The sequence below is a fragment of the Crassostrea angulata genome, chromosome 2, assembly GCF_025612915.1.
Source record: "Crassostrea angulata isolate pt1a10 chromosome 2, ASM2561291v2, whole genome shotgun sequence".
NCBI classification, from domain to species: domain Eukaryota; kingdom Metazoa; phylum Mollusca; class Bivalvia; order Ostreida; family Ostreidae; genus Magallana; species Magallana angulata.
In genome coordinates, this window is record NC_069112.1 from 25,336,262 (window position 1) to 25,359,805 (window position 23,544).

Genomic DNA, 23,544 nt, shown 5'->3' on the forward strand with positions numbered 1-23,544 from the left:
GTTCTAGTACATGTGAATAATCCACTCCCCATTCAACACACGCACGGTTTTCAAAAGATTTAAACTTTTGCATAGCCCATTCTTATTTTCTACTTTTCAAATACAGGTAGTTTGCAATATTAGCTGACCCACTTTACCTTAAATTGACATTACATTAATAGATACCATCACAATTAATCATGTGCGGATCCAGAAAATATTTTTGGGGAGGGGGGGGGGGTCTGACGGTTATTTGAGTTTACCGTGGGAGGGGATATTTATGCTAATTCTATAATGTAAATTTAAAGAAATTTAAATCTAACACAAGGTGAAGCTCTGCCATTCAATCAACTGAATGATAACTGAATGGTCTGGAAAGGTGACCGAATGGCACAGATATGCCATTCAGTCACATTTCAGTCACCTTTCAATTGGCTGAATGGCAGAGATTCATCCTGTGATTTTGCAAGGTGTCTACCCACCCCCTCCCCCTTACTCTAGATCCGAGCATGACAATTCATTTACTTCAGAGATCTCTAACCTGCAATAAACATTAACATGAAATCAGACATTTTCTAAAGTTAGACGCAAGACACAAAGTTAATATAAAGCAAGCAGAGTGTGTAACATGTATGACTGAAGTATTGTCAAACTTATACCAGACATTTATTCCATGACGGATCTATTATATGCTAAATAGTAAATGTATATTGAGAACAAAATTCTTTAACATAGAAATAATTTGTTCAATTCAATGTATTTCAATGAAATGGTATATTAATTAACTTGTCGTTAACAATAAATCTAAAATATATTAAGGTAGACTTCTAGAATATGAATATATGAAGAAGAAAAAATCCAGCGACATGAGAGAGGTAGAAAACAAGAATTACAACACGCATGTGCAGATATAAAGGAGGGGGGTGAGTCTGAACCCCCAAACCATTTTAAAATTAAAATTTTTGTCTTGAATATACATTGTAAAATTAAAATTAGGCCTCGACCCCCCCCCCACCCCCCGAAACGCATAAAACACTTCACACAACTGATTTAAAATAAAATCATTAAAATCCAACTTGATCCCAGAAATGCGATATTAAATATCAAATACAGGAACATTTGAATAACTCTCAACCGAACGATCCTCTCCAGTATTGGATCCCATCACCTGACTGTGTCGAGTGTCTTAAAATAGATTGTAAACAAAACTATGTCAATATCACGAGTTGGTGACCGAAATCCCGGCGTCTAAGATCAATAGAACCGAACCGATTGTGACGTAGCAGATCTTGTGACTCCGGTTCTTTGAATAAAACACCTGTGTTTTTGCTGTATGTCTGTCTGTCAGTATCGGATAGTAGCCAGGTAAGTAAGATTTGCTATAGCTGGACTTCTTTTGTATTCGTGGATCTATTTGTACATGTATGTATACACACAAGTTCAGTTATTGGGTCACCGTTTAAAACTAGTATATTAGGGTTGTATTTAATTTTATTTTGTAAATTTTGTTCATTAATTGAATAGTTAAACAACTGATGTTACATTAATTCATTTTTTTCATAAATTAAACTTTTTCTAACCACTTTTATTGCTCCTTGATCTATCATATTCAAATGTTAATACATATTGTTATAATACAAAATTGAATATAACTTCAGACTTTATGTTTGGCGAAGGGATGAGCGGTCAGGCATTTTAATTGTTGAAAGCAACTATTCACGCTTATAAAGTATATATATATTTTTTATTAATATTTCGAACAGAATAGATTGCCCTGTTATCGGTTCTGTAGAAGTACAATTCATTTATAATTTTTTTTATTCCGGAGAGTCTTTTATTCAATTTCAAAATGTGGAATATTTCAATATATTTTTTCGTACGTAAATACATGTTCTTGTTAGCATTATTTTAATTATAAAACAGAAAAATGTATTATAATATAGTTTGTATTCACAAAAGAGTTAGCAACGAGATAACAAAATCATTCGGGTATTTGGCAATACTACAAGGGACTATGTGTTATAAATGTGAAGAAATTATATTTCATTTATTGCAAAAGTAAACAGGACTAGTGCACTTATGGGTCCCAGTAAAAAGTTGAAAGAATGAAACTGTATGATAATTTTGTTAAATTTAAGCGTACATGCAAATTGTATCCATCAGTAATTAAATCTTACGGGTAAAACGCAGTTTGTTGATATTAAGATTTCTACATAAAAATGGCACTGAAAAAGGGCCTATTCTCTATAGCTTCAGTGCACTTGCCCATTTTTTATGAAATACGAGTCACCATGCTTGTAAATACTCTATCTCTCTTTTCTCTCTCTCTCTCTCTCTCTCTCTCTCTCTCTCTCTCTTTCTCATGTTAAAACGAGTTTTGATAATATCATTTAAATTTTGTATGTCTGCATTTTAATAGAATGTCTACTGAAAAAGAAACACTTCAACAGCGTAGCCAGCCGGGACCAGGGGGACAACAAGCCCCACCAGCCCAGATCCCATCGGGCTTCACACCCCACTCACAGGGCGCTAATCCAAACGGGCACCTGCCGCCACCATTACACGGGGCTAACCTTCCATCACAACCACAGAACCTACCACAAGGTGGCTATCAACAACAGCCGCAATATATATACCCACAAGTACCACAATACGTTTTGCCCCAGAACCCTTCGTTGTCACAGCAACCACCTACAGGATACATTCGTTACAATCTTAACCACCCAGTTATGTTTTGTCCGACGCCAGCTCCAAAGAAATCCATTTTAGAGGCGTATCTGCTGCTGATTGTTCTGGGCTTATTCGGAGGACACCATTTATACCTTAGAAGTCCTGTATTGGGGTATTTTGTACTTTTTGGCTTCGGCCGATCACTGTTGTGTCCATATGAGGCATCCGACAAATTTAACTATTTGCGCAGGCATTGCGCCTTGGCCTTTTTTTATTTACTATGCAATGACAACCTTATTTAATCATATCACTAGACGTAGATTAATATAATGATTCAAATTACGTTTTTTTCACATATGCGTAAGAATATTAGTCGGAAGTATGATTCGCCTACTAAGTTCATTCATGTCTGCCATTTTGGAAATCATTAAAACGGTGTTATATATATTTTACTGCATGTAGCGTATATTATATTAACAGAGTTGACCAATGGCATTTCATGCTGATCATTCCTTTAAAAGGACTACTTGTTCTCCTTCGGATTACTTGGCGCAGGATGGCTGATTGATAAATTCAGACTTCCAGTCTTAGTGTAACGATGTAATAACAACGCTTCACAACAAAACCCAAAGCTAGCTAAGAAAAAGCATTTAGATGACGCATATGTGCTCTGGTTTCCAGGCGGTTTTCTAGGTAGGTTTTATTTTTGACAACAGCTCAAAAGCAAAATGCAAAGCCATGACTATATATTTGTTTTCCTTTGAAAAGCAATACCATTTAAAATGGATAAAGCATTTATTGTTGAAATACATAAGAATAAAATATTAAATAATCTTGTAAGTGTGGACGAGTGCGCATTATATTTACAAGCATAGTAGATGGGAAGATAATTCATTTGATTTTTTTTTTACAACATCATCCAATCGGCAACCGAGATTCAGATGCTATTATTGTTATTACCGAATAAATAACTGAACATGTATGCAAACGAAAGAAAATTAAATAGAATTACACAACAATATTAGACAAAGCGAAATTTTAAGCGGTATTCCTTTGTTCACTGGGCATGTCCCTTTTAAAAAGACGTTTTCCCACGTATCTTTCAAAACAATGAATGTTTCATTTGTGTATTTATCTAGGCATTAAAGTAAAAATGCGCTCTGGTATAAAAACAAATTTTATTATAAGAAGTAGATTTTAGTACATCATTTATAAGACAACACATTTTTGTCAAAAGGCCTTAGTAAACGTGTTCAATATAGAAGACATGCAATGTTGATAAGTTAAATAAAACATTTTTCAAAATAAGCATATTGACCTATACATAAATACAAAATAACAAATTGTGCCTCTCTTCACTGACATATTAGTACACTATTGTCTCAATATGTACATGTACACGAAAAGTTGCTCTCCTTGTCAATATTTTCGATTTTAAAGTGTATTTTATAACAATAAAATGGTTTTATAAACTTTACAAATTACAAAATACAGTTAAAAAATAACTACAACAAACACAACACCGTACGATGAAATGGAAAAATAAAATAAAAAAAGTAACAACCTCAGAACGAACCCATTGTAGATATTGGGTATGATATATAACATGTACGATAAGTCGCCTGATTTAAAATAACTAATTATACATCGTATTGTATAATATTTGAAATGATATAAATTTCTAACTTTTGTACGGCCTTCACATCAAAAAATATCAAATTGGCAATACATGTTATCTTCTATAATAAAATTAATTAGTTAAATACTATCACAAACATAAATTTATTCTAGCCTGTCAAATCCAAAAATATATATGTTCGACATGTATAAATAAAGTTGAAACACGATAATATTTATTTATTATTTTATACTTGTTAATGACTTAAAATGTCTGACATCCAACACTTTATGACTACTTTCAACCGACGTGTTTATGATGTAGCAGTTTTTTTTAGTAAAAACATAAATTTAACTTTTCAGAAACATGTTGGCACACTGACTCGGTAAGGTAAATTACTGCAAAGTTAAAACAAATTAGCATAGCTGAAATTATGAACATTAAACTCATATGATGATTATGATAAAGCAGATTTTAAAATTTATATTTAAATCATTTTAATATACTATTTTATAATTCATACTACTTATTTAGATTTAATTATTAATTTATAAGCAATATAGAGAGCTCAGAATTTTTGGTGAAATTTTGACCTTGCACCTTTACACATCATATTTATTCTGTTGTAATTGATTTCTTAAAAGTTGGAATTTTAGCAAAAATGTTATTCCTAAAATAATTTTTGCAATGTCATATTAAAGACGTTAAGAACTATAAGGGAATCATTGGTTCATTATACATGTTATCTCTCTCTCTCTCTCTCTCTCTCTCTCTCTCTCTCTTAAACCACGTTTGTTGTTTCACCGGGAGGGGGGAGGGGCATATGTCTACACACACAAATAGCATTTTCCTTAGTAACGTTTTACAAAGTATTAAACAAATTTGAAAGAAAAGAAAATTTTACTTTTTTTTCCAACGTTAGATTTATTTGATTATTTTTTTCTGCACATATCAGCTGCTAAATAATGTTTTCCTCACTAATAGAGACCGATTTCAATGAATCATGTTTAACCCCCTCCCTCTGTAAGCAAAACGATTTGTTAAAAAATAATAATTTTAGTAAAATTTCATTTTGATATAAATAAATAAGGATTGGATTATAATATCTTAGTAAAAAACCTTTGTTTCTGAACATCTGACAGAAATTCTGATACATTTGGATAAAATATAAAATGTAGTCGGGAAACGTCCATTAGCGTTCGCAGTTCTGTATATCTACTCCAATTTTATTAAGCGTCTAAAAATAAGAAATTACATGTTTTATGCGCCTGCAGCTATAAATGATTTTTTTCATCGTTTGGACGACTAACATTGGCATAAGCATTAACAGTGGACAACAATTTATTGTTTCATTTTGAATACAACAATAATTAGTTCTTTTATTCTTTCGATATGATTTACTTTAGATCAAACCTCTTTTGGACCACCCTTTTGTCCACTATCCGTTGCACAGTTAGTGGTGTTTTGTTTCAATCGCTTTTATGATATCAATGCCCTGATCTATCAACCTCTGGACTGGCTTCCAAATGATCCCCTTCATATGCAGCAGTTGTTGGTGTTTCCTAATTCAAGTCTGCTTCAGTCTTCGATAGCTAATAGTCCACTTATCATTACCCTTTTCACATGCAGATATAAGTGGTATTTTGTTTCCATTTTTTAAATTGACATCAGTTTCTATCAGGTTATAGAACACCTATTGATGATCCTTTTTACATCAACTGTTCGTGGTGGGTTTTTTTTGGCTTATTGTTTATCCCAATATACGGTGGATATCACTCATGGGATAAATTTTTGATATTCCACTGTGTGTTCTTACGCCACGTGACGTCATAGTTAATCATTACGTAGGTTTAGACGGTTGGTTGACGTAGAATGAAAAAGTAAATAATTAATTCAGTCGAGGTTGTTGAGATATAAATTTGAAACATTTAATGTTGTTTCAGTTACTTGTCATAGATTCATTAAAAAAAATGTTCGAAAATGAATGTCTGTTGGTTAAAATTCAAGGAACTTTTTTTCCATGCGTAACACTGTTGACGTGTTGTAAATAATGGGTTGTGCGGCTCACAATCACAATTTTTACAGAAAAAGTTGGGATTAACAAAATACTTCGTAAAACATGTGATAAAAAGAATCTCTCATGATTTGCGTTGGTATATGATTGTTTGGCTTCTCTTACTTTTAATGGCATCAATGAATGCTTTATTTAGCTCTTCTAAAACGATCCAATGGTTCTTTTCATATGCAACAGAATGTGGGGTTTTGTATCTAACGACTTGATTTACATCAGCCCCAGCCTTTATCAAATGTTTGACCACTGTAGCATTCCCATTTTCACATGCAACTATAAGTGGTGTTTCTTTTCCATCGCTTTGATTGACATCAGCCCCAGCGTCTATCAAAAATACGATGGCAAGCCAATCCTCCTGTTCACATGCGGCTGTAAGTGGTGTTTTGTTTCTATTGCTTTGATTGACTTTAGCTCCCGCTCCTATCAAACGTGTGATCACAAGCCAATTCCCCTGTTTACATGCAGTTATTAGTGGTGTGCTGTTTACATCGCTTTGATTGACATCGGCTCCCGCTTTAATCAGCTCCTCGACCACCAAAAGGTGTCCTCCTCTTTCACATGCAGCTGTAAGTGGTGTTTCTTTTCCATTGCTTTGATTGACATCAGCTCCCGCTTTTATTAGGCTCTCGACCACCATGGTGTTCCCTTCTTTACATGCAGTCGTAAGTGGTGTTTCCTTTCCATCAATTTGATTGACATCAGCCCCAGCTTCTACCAAAAGGTCAATGTCAAACCAAAGCCCCTTTTTACACGCAGCTGTAAGTAGTTTTTTGATTTCACCGCTTTGATTTAAACCAGCTCCCGCTTTTATTAGCTCCCTGGCCACCACATCGTGACTCCTTTCAAATGCAGCTGTTAGTGGTGTTTTGTTTCCATCGCTTTGATTGACATTAGCTCCCGCTTTTATTAGCTGCATGACCACATCATTGTGTCCTCTTTCACATGCAGCTGTTAGTGGTGTTTTGTTTCCATCGCTTTGATTGACATCAGCTCCCGCTTTTATTAGCTGGATGACCACATCATCGTGTCCTCCTTCACATGCAGCTGTTAGTGGTGTTTTGTTTCCATCGCTTTGATTGACATCAGCTCCCGCTTTTATTAGCTCCTCGACCACATCATTGTGTCCTCTTTCACATGCAGTTGTTAGTGACGTTTCTTTTTCATCACTTTGATTGACATCGGCTCCATTTTGTATCAACTCTCTTACTATATTGATATGTCCACGATAGCATGCAAGTGCCAGTGGTGTACTACCTCCATTGTTCAGATTTATATCAGCCCCTGCTTTTATCAACTCTTTGATAATGTTTAAATGTCCCATAAAACTTGCAGTTGTTAGCGGTGTTTCTTTTCCATATTTTAGATTGACTTCAACATGGCATGTAATCAACTCCTTAACTATACTGAAATGTCCAAAAAAGCATGCGCCTATTAGCCCTTTATAAACAGTTGTTGTTTGATTTCCGTCAAACTCCGCTATTTTCAACTCTTTGACTATACTCAAATGTCCTTCATAACAGGCTACTTGCAGAGGTGAAATAAACTCATTTCCTAGATTGACATCTGCCCCCGCTTTAATCAATTCCTTAACTACGAGTACATGTTCTTTAAAGCATGCAACTATCAGCGGTGTTTTATCCCCATCTTTCATATCAACATCAGCTCCATCTTTAATCATCTGTTTAACTAATTCTAACTGTCCACAATCACATGCAGTTATAAATGATATTTCGTTTGAATTATGGCTAACATTGGACTCCATTTGGATTAAACGTTTGACTATATTCAAATGGTCCCAATAACTCGGAAAGTTATGAGTAGTTTTTTCGTTATTGTTTGGATCAACGTTAGCCCCTGATTTTATCAACAATTTCAAAATTCTGAAATAGCCGTAATCACATGCAGCAATCGGTGGTGTTAATTCTTCCATCATTATCTTCATACCTTGTGGTATTAACCCATCAGTTTTGAACAAACATTCCATCTGAATTGCACGATCGGCTTCATCCTTCATGTTTACATTTACATCAGCCCCCACTGTTATTAACTTTTTAACTACATTAAAATGTCCATTGCTACAAGCAGCTAATAGTGGTGATACACCGTATTTTGAACGATTGATATCAGCACCCGCTTTTATCAACTGTTTTACAATACACAAATTACCTTTTATGCATGCATTGATGAGGGGGACGTTTAGATTTACATCAGCTTTTGCTTTTATTAGCTTTTCAACTAAAGTCTCGAATTCTTCCTCACATGCGCATTGTAATGGTGTATATTCATTGACAGCACCAAATTTCAATAACTTTTTTGCTAAGCTATCTTCACAAACAATTTGTAGAAGTGTAGAACAGCGATGAGATATGTTGATATCAGCCCCAGCTTCTATTAGTTCCATGGCTATATCTTCAAATCCACATCTACAAGCAATGAGTAATGGAATTTTCCCCCAAAAAAATCCTGTATAACCAAACTTGTAATTAAGAGTGTCTGCATTTATGTGTTTGAGTAATATTTGCACGGTATTGAGATCTCCAGAATAACAACCGAGACAAAGCAGGCGACATTGTTCTATAATTACAGGTTCGCAATATGTATCAACAGAAGTATCCACATGTGTGTCAGCATTTGTATCATTATCTGCGCCAGCAACAGTGTTTCTATTTTTATCAATATCTGTTTTGTAGCCTTCGTCAAAATCGTTTATTTTTAATGTTTCACCTATCTTACTATGATTAAACGAACTCACATCTTCAGTAATGTGCTGATTCATGATGGAAAGTTGGAAATGCTTATTAAAGGAATTAACAAAAAGGTCATCAACGTTTCCTTTTTCTTTAATGATTTGACTTAAAATATATTCCAAAATGTGATGATGCCCAAACAATATAATCCAAGCTATCCCTCTGACACTTCTAATCCGTTTTTGAATGACTCTTTCATTTATCAGACAAACATGGGTATCAAATCTCAAAGAATAGCGTTTCATATTCTCATCACGGTCATTTTTTGGTTCATAATTCCATGTGCATATTTTTGCGTTCTCTGACTCTGTTAAAAATAAACTATATATATTATAATACGAATGTTTCTCCAACACAGCAGTGAAGTCTTTAAGCACTGATTGACTTTTTAAAGCTTCGTTCCCAAAAACGTTATAAAGTTCTCCATCCTGTACGTCTTTGAACAAACGTTCAGCTAGCACATGGTATTGTGACTCATGCAGTTGTATACATAAGTCGATGATAGCATCATTTTTATGATCATTTTCGCTGAATTTGTTTCCTTTGCATTCACTTTCATTCTCTCTATTTTGGCTGTTATTTTGATCTATTTTAATATAATTAGCAATGTATTCACTACTCGCGTATTTCAAAATTAGTTCTGGATACATACTACCAAAATGATACGCAATAATTTCAAACAAGGAGTCGTGAATAAAAGTGAACCCACTGACACTTGTCTTTGTGTAAGTCCCCTCCATTTCTGTTAAAGCATCAATCAATTTAAAACTATCTGTTGTAACAGACACTTTGCATTTTTTCAGAATGCTGCACTTCATCTTTTCAAACAAGTCTCCTTCTTTCCTGTTGTCTATGATTTCTTCATCTTCATTGTCCAATATTTTTTCTGACAATTTGTTTTTATTGGCCATCAATAAGACTAACGCAGCATACTGGATCTTGTTTTCTGTTCTCAGTGAATTCATTGCCTTTATGATACAAAAAACTGGAGATATAAAAAATGATGGTCCATAAAATTGCAACTCTTTTTTGCTTGAAAACAGTTTACATAGAAATGGAAACATGTTTGAAGATGATGCTAAATTGTCTGCGGTCAAAATATCCCGGTCCAAATTAAATTTTTCAAGTAAGTTTCGTTTGTCCTCATCGGTTAATGCATTTTCTTTACCATGTAAAAACACAACATTTTCCTTTTTTACTAAGCAACAGTCTGATAGCCTTTCATTTCTAAAAACTGCCTCTCGGCACGTCATGAGAATTTTGGTTTTTGGGTTTATTGGATTTGTAAGTCTTTCACTGTACTTGTTTATCATATCAAGTTCAAACGCATTTAATCCAAAAACTCCTAGCACATCATCGATAACAAACACCTGTGGTGTAAATGAGTTACAATAATCCTCAATTTTGTTCTTATCATTTATTGGTAAAATATCATACCCCTCTTTCTGGAGTATAAGAGCAATATGACGGACCGTTGCTGTTTTTCCGGAGCCTGGAACACCAACAAACGTCACGTATGACTGTTTTCTGACTTGATCTAGCATCACTGGAAAGTTGTGTGTTTCTGCAAAAATATCGTCTTCTTCTTTCCATTTAAAAATATCCCTTTCATACAAAACTAAAAAAGAAACACACACACACACATATATATATATATATATATATATATATATATATATATATATATATATATATATATATATATATATATATATATATATATATATATATTTTTTTTTTAAATGAGAGATATTGATATTCAAATTGAATCAACTAACATTGTGATTATAATGTCAACGTTTTAAAATATGTTACTGTATAGCAACACTACAGCTGATAAAAACTTGTATAGCAATAAAAATATATGGATTTAACGACGATATAATATCATTGATACATTCATTAGACCTATTTGATATAGTCCACTGCAAAAACCTATGATTATAATCACTATAAAAACAATATAAAGAAAAGCATCCTACTTCTATTACAATATTGGTAATATGAGTTTCCATAAAGACATTTATTTTATTGCTATAACGTCTTTTTAACGTTATTTTCATATGTTTATTTTTCAAAACAATTTGAAATGATTTATAACAAAGGTAATTACCTTTAACACTCTTGGGAACACAACTGTTTTCTATTCTTTTAGTTTTCTCTGTTAATGAAGAAATAATCAATGTTAGTTGTGTTGCCTTTGTTTTTTAAGAGTTATCTTTCTTTTCATTTTGTTTGGAGTTAATTGTCCTTGTTAGGTACCTTTGTCAGCCATCATTGCTGATCCGAGTTTTTAGTTTGAGGCAGTTGTGGCCTACCACAGTGTGAGCTAAATGTTTATTTGTCTTATGCATTGTGTAAATGATTAGATATGAATGTAGGCTATCTTCTGATTCAAACTTTTGTATGCATGGTGTCTAATTTCTGCAAAATAACTTTTCAATGTTTTAATACACATGTACTACACGTGGTTGATAAGCCAATTTTTAATTATTGCAATTTAGGAAAGTTTTACTCAAAGTTCTGTCTTCTATTTTTTGTAAGTGATTTAACTATTACTTAGAAGTAAATTAGCGAGATATTTGTTAGGAAATTTGTATTATTTACACACCTTCCCTATTTGTTCTAAAAAAGTATGGAACACTGTTCCTGTCATAAATCATTTTATTTTTACTCTACTGTCACATTGCTGTATTTGGTTTTTGTATTCTTTCAGCTTTTTACCTTACACATAATAAAGGTTACACTACTGTCTCCAGGACAGCACATGAGTAATTCTAGTATCTTAAATAACAGATCCTAATATGTGTCCTTAGTCAGATGCAAAAATATTGTTTTTACTTAGGTCCCTGTAAACAAACTACCTGAAAGATCCTGAATTTTTTTATCCAAATTCAGTAATTCGTTGATGTATCCAGAGTTCTGTTCCGGATCCATGCAGCAAGTTTTTATTTCAACAACTGCGTCCTGATAAACGATAGATGTGCCTAGGTACTTTTCCAAATCCTGAATAATGCCTGAAATTTCTTGAATTTTCTGATGAAAATCGGTGTCGGAGATTGATAATTCTGGACAATGTCCATACTTATTTCTTATCAAACGAATTCTTTCAATGTTTGCAGAAACACTCCTGTCGCTTGGAGATGGATCATTTCCCCATTGATTTGCATGAGGTGGTATGTTCGATATATTTCGCAACAAGAAATAGAGTAAAGTTATATCGAAGTCTGAGTAGTTTCCCTTGTGTATGATCCTTTCTTGTTCTTGGGTGATAGGAGGTTGTTTTCGTTTAGATAACTTTGCTAAGTATGTTTTAACTTTCTGTGATAATGTTGGCGGGGAAATCTCCTTCGTAAGTACAGCACTCAAAACATCAGTGCAAGGACCCAAGATAATTCGAGCTACACGAGCAAGGTTGGTAGTTTCCCGGGTTGATGCATACTTTGAATTAGCCATTATTTTTACAGCAAAGCACCATCTGTGCTAAAAGTAAAAATTAATTATTCAAAAGAAATATTCGATCATATGAATTGTTAATAATACAGTCCCTGAAACGTGCTTTTTCCTATTGTTGCGTTCGCTTACCTAAAATAGTGGGCCAAAAATAATTCTGAACCACGTGAAATAGTGTCAAAAATGAAAGATTTTTTTTTCAAATCATATGAATAACTAGACTAATACAGGTAATTTTGTGGTAATTATAACCATTTTTTAAATTAATCATTTTCAAAATTATCGGAATGCCAATATTACCTTTAAACACAGTTAAAACTTAAAATACAAAACATTTAGGCCCGATGGGTATTTGGCCAACATGCGTCCGCGTACGAAAGAAATGGCAATATTCAAGAAATTCGGATGAACGATCTGGGTCCCAAGTCGTCCATCCGATCCATTTTCAGACTAAGAGCTACAGACTTGCTGTAAGAGATTTTTAAACTCTTATTGATTTTTTTTTCTTATTGAATTTCCATTGTAAGCATTTGACTATTTAATGGTCTAATAAGATTTTGTATGAAGTTTCAAGATTCTACTCCTCATTGCTTTATCTGAAACGTTGCATGGAAAAAAGATTTACATCGCATTTTTTTAAATTACAAAAGGGTATACAAAATGAACTTATATTAACCGCTAACAAGCAAGCATAAAGAGAGACTGAGAGACAGTTTCTTCTTTTTTTTAAATCAAAAGATATTCAAGTAAAAATTATTTGTTTTCTTTATATGTGTTAATGAAAACGTTGATCAGCAAAGGGTCCTATGTCTTGCAAGCACCTACTTAATAGATTGTTACACGGGTCTACAACGATGACAAATATCGAAAAGACAATACAATATTGTGTGTGAAGGATGAATGTGTAGTTTGTTTTTTAGGTTTATTTTTGATAATTATATTTATCTGGATCAATTTTGTTTGTTGATTTGTTTTGTTTATTGAAAAGGGGAATAAAGAAAATGAGTGATTTCCTATATGAAATCAAGCATATAATTTCATATTATCATTGATCTAAAACATGTTGGAAAAAAGAAATATTGTATCAAGCAGTTATTCTGCGCATATCATGCATTCCTCTATTGTTTTCACAAATTCATGTATCAGTTACTGCACGTACTTACCTAAGAAGAAATATATTTCCAAGGAGATATACTTAGAATAGCTATAACTAGTTAACAGTTAGGTTCCAGCTTATCTTCTGCCATATGCAAACACGTGTGTACAAATGTTATCCAGATTTAAAAATAGCAATCATTGCCGGGGGGAGGGTCATCGCAACAAGATTGTGTACTAGCGTACAGAGTGTACATTGTTAATTAATAATTAATGTTGAATTAACAAACAAAATCATAAATTTATATTAACATACAGTCTAGAAAGTTAACTAAAATGCCAGGGAGTTTTGTTTTTTCTATCTTCAGGACGATTTCATTCGTCTTAAATTAATAGGGTGTAAGGATGCCGCCCACCTAATTAATACACATGCTCACACGTCAACCGACTAAAAATGACTCTATATTGGATTTATAAATCGTTCTAAAACATTCGATTTGATATATCGTCGTTAACAATTCAAAACTTTGAACGATTAAATTTGTTTTTATACATACCCCGACCCAGAGAGAAGAATCCATTCTTACCAATGGAAATTTAATTTACAAGAGTCCGCGCCAGAATGTCTCATTCGTTTATTTTTTCGAAGTTATTGTGGACGAGTCAAAAATAGGAACTTTTTTCTACTCTATTATTCGCATAATTGTAAGACCTTTTTCAACAATTACATTCAATCCACCTGAATTGTGAATGTTCTATGATTTTGTTCATTTTTTTCTGCATTTTTCCATATTTACACCCGCACTTTCTAAAGAAATGTCTCAGTCATTAATTTACGCGGTTATAGGAACTTTTGAGACACATTATACAATGTGAAAATGTACAGTGAGTGCAGTTTACTTTGGATCTGGGTTTTTTTTTTGTGTGTTTGTTTTTTTTTTATTATTTTGAGTCCTTTCTACCATTGCTTGAAAATGACTCAACGGCCTTGAATATTGTGATATTTATGTAATATTACATGTGAAACTGTTTTAATTCCACCCACAAGATTGAAATAATTATATAATATTAATGAAAAAAATAAATAAACTTCATATAGCCCATATCAAACGACATCTTAGCACTTGAATCTGTGCGTCCTTTAATTAATTTATATAAGCTTCAAGTCTGTAGTTTTTGTATGATAAATTTCGGATGGAAGTCATTTTTTCCAGACACTTAAAGTGTTTATCTTTATGACTATCAATCTGTATATGTACACATAGCTTAGACACGTGATCCCAAATACCCCTACCAAACAGAAAACGGTAAAGAATTCAGTCATTGAGTTTACATTTTATAGAATTTGTAAAAAAAAAAAAAACACATTGCAGTTTGAATGTTTGTTAATTTGTCAATCTATCGATATACAGTTTTTTAATAATTTTCGATTGCTTAGGCTACAGCGTATTTGATGAACGTTGAACAGCATTTTTTTCCACGGATGATAGCAAGTACAATTATAAAGCACAATTCATTTAATTACCTCTTTAAAATTGGGTATGTAATAAATAATTTATAAATTGCAGCTGAAGGTTGTTTGATATTTTCGTTTGTAGATGTTTATAAAACAAAAAACGCGAAACACGGGGCAAGTCATAATTAATATCCCTAATAACCGTAACTTAAATTGATCCACTTTGGATTCAAATATTATCGTTTACAAATATTAAGTTCACTTTTTAAAATCATCTCCACGATGATAATATTGTCTTCATCGTAAATCATTTTTTTGTTACGTCTTTCCACCTTTCAGGTGAAATACCTTTTGTATTTCTGATGTTTTTTATTATTATTATTTTTTTCTTCTCTTTTTTTCCAGGGACAGCTTTTTTATTTCAAGAGATATTGAAACAATTTTTAGCTCACCTGAGCTGAAAGCTCAAGTGAGCTATTCTGATCACATTTTGTCTGTCGTGCGTCTGTCCGTCCGTCCGTCCGTCTGTCCGTAAACTTTTCACATTTTCAACATCTCCTCAAGAACTACTGGGTCAATTTCAACCAAACTTGGCACAAATCATCCTTAGGCAAAGGGGATTCAAAGTTGTGAAAATTAAGGGCCACGCCCTTTTTCAAGGGGAGATAATTAGAAATTAATTAAAAATTTTGAGAAATTTTCAAAAATCTTCTTCTCAAGAACCATTAAGCCAGGAAAGCTGAAACTTTGTGGAAGCATCCTAAGGTAGTGTAGAGTCAAAGTTGTGAAATTCATGGCTCCCGGGGGTTGGGTGGGGCCAAAATGAGGGCTCGAAGTTTTACATAGGAATATATAGAGTAAATCTTTAAAAATCTTCTTCTCAGAAACTAATCAGCCAGGAAAGCTGAAACTTGTGTGGAATTATCCTAAAGAAGTGTAAATTCAAAGTTGTGAATATCATGAGCCCCGGGGTTAGGGTGGGGCCACAATGGGGGGTCAAAGTTTTACATAGGAATTTATAGAGTAAATCTTTAAAAATCTTCTTCTCAGAAACTAATCAGCCAGGAAAGCTGAAACTTTGTGGAAGCATCCTCAGGTAGTGTAGACTCAAAGTTGTGAAACTCATGATCCCTGGGGGTGGGTGGGGCCACAATGAGGGCTCGAAGTTTTACATAGTTATATTAGAGTAATTCTTTAAAAATCTTTTTCTCAGAAACTAATCAGCCAGGAAAGCTGAAACTTGTGTGGAAGTATCCCCAGGTAGTGTAGATTCAAAGTTGTGAAATTCATGGCCCCCGGGGGTTGGGTGGGGCCACAATGGGGACTCGAAGTTTTACATAGGAATATATAGAGTAAATCTTTAAAAATCTTCTTCTCAGAAACTAATCAGCCAGGAAAGCTGGCACTTGTGTGGAATTATCCTCAAGAAGCGTAGATTCAAAGTTGTGAAAATCATGAGCCCCGGGGTTAGGGTTGGGCCACTATGGGGGGGTCAAAGTTTTACATAGGAATATATAGAGTAAATCTTTAAAAATCTTCTTCTCAGACACTAATCAGCCAGGAAAGCTGAAACTTGTGTGGAAGCATCCTCAGGTAGTGTAGACTCAGAGTTGTGAAATTCATGATCCCTGGGGGTGGGTGGGGCCACAATGGGGGCTCGAAGTTTTACATAGTAATATATAGAGTAAATCTTTAAAAATCTTCTTCTCAGAAACTAACTCATGATCCCTGGGGGTGGGTGGGGCCACAATGAGGGCTCGAAGTTTTACATAGTTATATTAGAGTAATTCTTTAAAAATCTTTGTCTCAGAAACTAATCAGCCAGGAAAGCTGAAACTTGTGTGGAAGTATCCCCAGGTAGTGTAGATTCAAAGTTGTGAAATTCATGGCCCCCGGGGGTTGGGTGGGGCCACAATGGGGACTCGAAGTTTTACATAGGAATATATAGAGTAAATCTTTAAAAATCTTCTTCTCAGACACTAATCAGCCAGGAAAGCTGAAACTTGTGTGGAAGCATCCTCAGGTAGTGTAGACTCAGAGTTGTGAAATTCATGATCCCTGGGGGTGGGTGGGGCCACTATGGGGGGGGTCAAAGTTTTACATAGGAATATATAGAGTAAATCTTTAAAAATCTTCTTCTCAGACACTAATCAGCCAGGAAAGCTGAAACTTGTGTGGAAGCATCCTCAGGTAGTGTAGACTCAGAGTTGTGAAATTCATGATCCCTGGGGGTGGGTGGGGCCACAATGGGGGCTCGAAGTTTTACATAGTAATATATAGAGTAAATCTTTAAAAATCTTCTTCTCAGAAACTAATCAGCCAGGAAAGCTGAAACTTGTGTGGAAGTAAAGTATCCCCAGGTATTGTAGATTCAAAGTTGTGAAAATCATGATCCCTGGGGGTAAGATGGGGCCACAATGGGGGGTCAAAATTTTACATAGGAATATATAGGGTAAATCTTTAAAAATCTTCTTCTCAGAAATTTTTCAGCCAGGAAAGCTGAAACTTGTGTGGAAGCATCCTCAGGTAGTGTAGATTCAAAGTTGTGAAAATCATGATCCCTGGGGGTAGGGTGAGGCCACATTGGGGGGGGGGGGGGTGTCGAAGTTTTACATAAGAATATATAGTTTAAATCTTTAAAAATCTTCTTCACAAAAACTAATCAGCTAGGAAAGCTGAAACTTGTGTGGAAGCATCCTCACGTAGTGTAGATTCAAAGTTGTGAAAATCATGATCCCTGGGGGTAGGGTGGGGCACAATGGAGGGTCAAAGTTTTACATAGGAATATATAGAGTAAATCTTTAAAAATCTTCTTCTCAGAAGCTAATCAGCCAGGAAAGCTGAAACTTGTATGGAAGTATCCTCAGGTAGTGTAGATTCAAAGTTGTGAAAATCATGATCCCTGGGGGTAGGGTGGAGCCACATGGGGGGGGGGGGTTAAAGTTTTACATAGGAATATATATAGAGTAAAACTTTTAAAATCTTCTCAGAAACTAATCAGCCAGATGATTCTTTATAATTGTTAATACTTTGGCTCGAGGACAATTCTTCGGCCTCACAAGAAGGTTCAGAGTTTGATGTAGCTTTATATCCCATAGATTATTAATTATTAAGGATCTTTTTGAGAACTGCAATACTCATCATGTGATATGACTATAAAACCATCCTGTTAGAAAAGGGACTAATGATTATAAACATAAAAAATATCTAGGGGGAAAATGGATTTTATTTATACAGGATCTACATGTATTATTGTACATTGTCCAGATTGTTTGTATTATGACTCCATTAAGCTGATTTTATCATACCTATTGTTCCTCAGGTGAGCGATGTGGCCCATGGGCCTCTTGTTCTTTATGTTATTGGCCATTAAAAGTTATGGTACCAAATGACCCTTTGCTTGATAACTCTCAGAACTTTCAAAGTTATTGCCCTTGTGCACGAAAAGCTTGTAATCGCTACTCCTCTGAAACCATGAAAGATAAAAACTTTGAACTTTTACCAATGTCTTCAGTACACTTAGAGGATTCTTCAATCTATTCATACCGAAAGGATCTGCGCCCCCCTTCAAGTAGTTATTGCCCTTGAAAGTATTTACATATCTATAAAATCACTTCCAACTTTTTTATTATTTGTCATAGAAACTTCGGACCACTTGGGATGAAAGCGTCTCCCTTGGCCGAACAAAATGACATTAAGGTCAAATGTCAAGGTCATCTGAAAATCTCTTAATGCGTTTTGAGATCTCTTTTGTTTAATGTAGTAAAGACAAACTTTTTCCTGGATGTAATAGGACATCTTAAGACATTTTAAAATAGATCCCCTTGGCTCCTTCTTTTAAATAGTTATAGAGTTATTGCCCCTTTTGTACGAAAAGCTTGTTATCGCTTCTCCTCTGAAACCATAAGAGATAGAAACTTTTACCCATGTCTTCAGTACACTTAGAGGATTCTTCAATCTATTCATACCGAAAGGATCTGAGTCCCCCTTCTAGTAGTTATTGCCCCTGAAAGTATTTACATATCTATAAAATCACTTCCAACTTTTTTATTATTTGTCATAGAGATTTCGGACCAATTGGGATGGAAGCGTCTACCTTTGCCGAACAAAATGACATATAGGTCAAAGGTCAAGGTCAAGGTCATCCGAAAATATCTTAATTAATGAGTTTTTAGATCACTTTTGTTTAATGTAGTAAAGAAAAACTTTTTCATGTATGTAATAGGATATCTTAATACATTTTAAAATATATCCCCTTGACTGCTTCTTTTAAAATAGTTATGGAGTTATTGCCCCTTTTGTATGAAAAGCTTGTAATCGCTACTCCTCTGAAACCATAAGAGTTAGAAACTTGGAAATTTTACCAATGTCTTCTGTACACTTAGAGGATTCTTTAATCTATTTATACCGAAAGGATCTAAGCCCCCCTTCTAGTAGTTATTGCCCCTTAAAGTATTTACATTTCTATAAAATCACTTTCAACTTTTTCATGACTTATCATAGAGACTTTGGACTACCTGGGATGGAAGCGTCTACCTTTGCCAAACAAAATGACATAAAGGTCAAAGGTCAAGGTCATTTGGAAATCTCTTAATTAATGAGTTTTTGTATCTCTTTTGTTTAGGATGGTAGAGAAAAAAAATTTCATAGATGTAGAAGGACATCTTAAGACATTTCAAAATATAACCCTTTGACCCTTACCATGTAACAATTATAGAGTTATTACCCCTATTGTTTAAAGCACTTGTTATCGCTACTCCTCATTAACCGTTAGAGATAGAGACTTGAAATTTTTACTAATGTATTCAGTACACTTAGATGCTTCTTCAATCTATTTATACCGACAGGGTTCAAAGTCCCTTTCTAGCAGTTATTGCCCCTGAAAGTTTCGAACATTCAATAAAACACAAATAATTTTTGAATCAATAATCATAGATACATTGGACCACTTGGTATTGTAGCGTCTACCTTGTCAGATCAAAATGACATAAAGGTCAAGGTCAAGCAATAAAAAATTGCAAACCGAATCTTTTTTATGAAGTAACGCGGAAAAAATACTTGATTCTATTGAAGCAATCTTATTTCAAACATAAAAACCAATGAGGTGGAAAGACCTCTAATTGTTCAAGAACAATTAGTCTTCTAATTTTTGATTTCTTTTGTTTTTGTTTTTGTTTATGTTTTTTTGCTTTGAAAAGAAATGTTCTATCGGAAGCAATCCTGTGTTGGTTTAAATTGCCAGCGTACATTTGTCATGTCAGTAATACACATCATGCTTCATATGACGGTCGTGTATTGTAGAAACGTTGACTTTAATTACAACGCATAGGAACCAGTTTCTCAACAGACCTCCCAGTACTGAAACAATTCAAGATGTCTCCGTTACAGTAAAAAAGTGGGGAGTTAAACATGTGTACGTCCAGCTCTACAAGCACATGTATTGTCGTCTAGGCGACGGCCTGAATACAGCTAGCAACTCTGCTATCGATCGGTTACCCGAGTCTCGTAATGCATCTAAAGATAGAGAGAGGTGCAGTTTTGAAACAAACAACAAAAATAGGTCAAAGAGGTTCATCGTTATGAAATGAAAATGTACAAAGAAATAAGAACATTTGTTAATTTTATGTGGAATCATCTTTACTTGCTGCATGTATCATTACAAGAACCCCTTTCATAACTTCCTAAACGTGTACACTCCTACAAAAAAAGACCAAACTGACAGAATTGTTTCTGCAAATACTGACCATAAATTAGGAAATCATGACATTGAATACTATAGAAGGATGCGGAATTAATTTCTTTACAAATGCATTAGAAATTTGTATTCCTTTACAAGTTATTGACCAAAAACGTTGACGCCTCTTACTCCCTTATTACAGAAGTCAGTCCATTTTTTCTGTATACTTAATGAAATGTCTCGGTTGGACCAAAATCTTTTAAAATACATCTTATAACAAATAATCATCAGGTAGAAAAGTAGAACGGAAAATACGTGAAATTATTTGCATTTGTTCCCTAACCTTCGTTTCAACACCTACACCATTCCTTTTATTTTCATTTAAATAACAAATGAAATACGTCTTGCATAATTTAAATGTATCAGCGTCAAAACCAGCCCGTCTTTAAAACTCTGCCAGTCCTCGTTAAAACTAGACCCATCTAACAAAAGAAGTCCTTAAATTTTACTGAAAGGGGAATATTCAAAACCGAATGGTGATTTTCATCAAGTAAAATATTAAACGACAACATCGCGCGGCATGTTATCAGACCTGAAAATTCCAAAACAATTGATAAACAAGCGAGCGAGATATTAGGGATCAAAGTTGGTGTCTAGAAGAAAACAAAGATTTTTTTTTTCTCAGAATAATAGAAGGTCTTCGACTTCCGAATCGGAAGACCTTAATAAAAAGTACAACACTTGTAACAAAAGAAATATGGATGTTATATATGAAATCAATAAATCAAATTACAGATATACTTACAAATAATGTAAACGCAATTAAAAATTCACCGCGTACAATCTAATATTTTCAACACACAGGTAAATATGTATATTATTTATGTTACAAGGATTTCGTTTTTTTATCGATGATATATTCCAAGTTTTTTGATATACTTCTAGTACATATTTTAAAACATTAATCAATTAATTATCTAATTCTAAGTCAAATAATATACATACATGTACTAGATTAAGTTTGATAGAAAGCAAGATAACACTGAATATATTCGGTTATGGGGCACTGAACAACTTTTGACTTCTAAATCAATGACACTCAATGAACATATGGATTTATGTTTACATCTACCAAGTATTATTCCCTCTATTTCTTACAGAAAGTTATAGTTAATTCATAGCTCTATAGAAACAGCCAGATTGATATCTACACGTCCAGTTTATTGATTGGTCGAAATCTACAGCGGCTGTAACTGACAGGAAAGTGACAGGACCAAACTTGACACGCCCAGTTTATCGATTGGTCGAGGCCTACAACTACCTAGGAAACATCACGGACTGCACGAAATAATCATGACGATGCCAGACGCAAATTTTCACAGGAGGCAATTTGGCTGTTTCTTTTAGTTAGCGTTCTTACGTACATGAACAGTAATTTAGTGAATTTTACTTACTTTTCATAATCAATTTATCAATTGGGTCAAAGAAAAATGTTAATATAAACAATAAAATGCTTTCTTTGATGATTCATTCGGGTAATGAAGGTAGCGATTATTTCAGGAAAAAATTACATAACCTGCTAACGCGGGTTATTTTTTTCTTTTCTGCAATGTCGCTACCTTCATTACCCGAATGAATCACCAAAGAAAGCATTTTATTGTTTAAATAATGACAACAGCAGGAAATTAAGAAATATTTTAAAAGACCAAAGGTGGTGAAAAAATGCGTTATTTATATGACGGTAAAATTGATAAGTGTGCGAATTCATTAACTCAGTTTATGTTGATGCATGATAAATTCTACGGGAAAATAATGTAATTCCTTATATTTTTGTAAACACAAATCGAATAAGTTGGTTATCTTTTGTTATATGTTTTCCCCATTTTTACTTCAGTTTAAAACGTTTTCTCTACTGGCTGTGCATTTATTATATAATTAAATATTAATAAAATGAGTATATATTATTTAATTTCAATGCTTGGCCAAATTGTAAACCATTAAATTGAAACCAACTGTTATTGCAACAGTATGTACAAATGGGCACACACATTGTAAAATTTCAATATGCATTTTTATTTATGTAAGAGTCTGAGGATACCTCCCTCCCACCCCGAGTGCTATTGTTCATCATGCGCTCAAGTTTGTGCTCTGACTGCGTGCTGTAGGCGCTCACCCGATTCCGTTCAACGTTCGTTCAGAGTTTGCTCACCGATCACCCACCGTTCATATTGGAAATCAGAACGTTTCAAAGACTGTAAAAACTATTCTTGCAGAATTTCAACATACATTTACATAACGAGCAAATGTTTAATAATTCATAATTATGTTCATTGCATGAATTTTGTTTTTCCTCGGAATGAAATGTCACACTTTCAATGTTTAAAAATACAAGTGACTGTCGGATATATGTCCCTCTTCTGAAGATTTATATTCGGCAATATGGCCGACACTTCGCATTTTCATCTTTTTATTTTATGATATTAAAATATGTACTGATTTACCTGGCCTCAGTTCTAATGTGGTAAGGCCTCAAAAATTGTCTCTAAATATGAAAGGTCTCAAATAAAAAAAATATATACATACATATAATACATACAGCTTACTCCACTTATATTGAAATCGCTTATTTTGAAATTCTGCTTATTTTGAAATAGAAACAAATCCCCAGTTGTTGCCTGTCATTTTCTTTGCACTGATTTAACGGATATAATGAACTCGGCTATTTTGAAATATCGCTTATATTGAAGCCACTGATTGGTCCCCATAGGCGATATTTAG

General features: G+C 33.9%; 2 protein-coding genes across 2 annotated transcripts; one reads left to right on the forward strand and one right to left on the reverse strand.

Annotated features, from left to right (window-relative positions):
• The first annotated feature begins 1,189 nt into the window (after positions 1–1,189).
• On the forward strand, positions 1,190–2,951 carry LOC128174073 (uncharacterized). The gene is made up of 2 exons (XM_052839709.1): positions 1,190–1,344; positions 2,399–2,951. The coding sequence occupies exons 1-2, from the start codon at positions 1,313–1,315 to the stop codon at positions 2,949–2,951; spliced, it is 585 nt and encodes a 194-aa protein (XP_052695669.1). The 5' UTR covers positions 1,190–1,312.
• Positions 2,952–6,405: 3,454 nt separating this feature from the next.
• Positions 6,406–12,541, reverse strand: LOC128174074 (uncharacterized). Its single transcript, XM_052839711.1, has 4 exons — positions 11,950–12,541; positions 11,199–11,246; positions 7,134–10,703; positions 6,406–7,046 (listed from the first exon to the last, which is right to left on the reverse strand). The coding sequence occupies exons 1-4, from the start codon at positions 12,539–12,541 to the stop codon at positions 6,406–6,408; spliced, it is 4,851 nt and encodes a 1,616-aa protein (XP_052695671.1).
• Between the last annotated feature and the right edge of the window lie 11,003 nt (positions 12,542–23,544).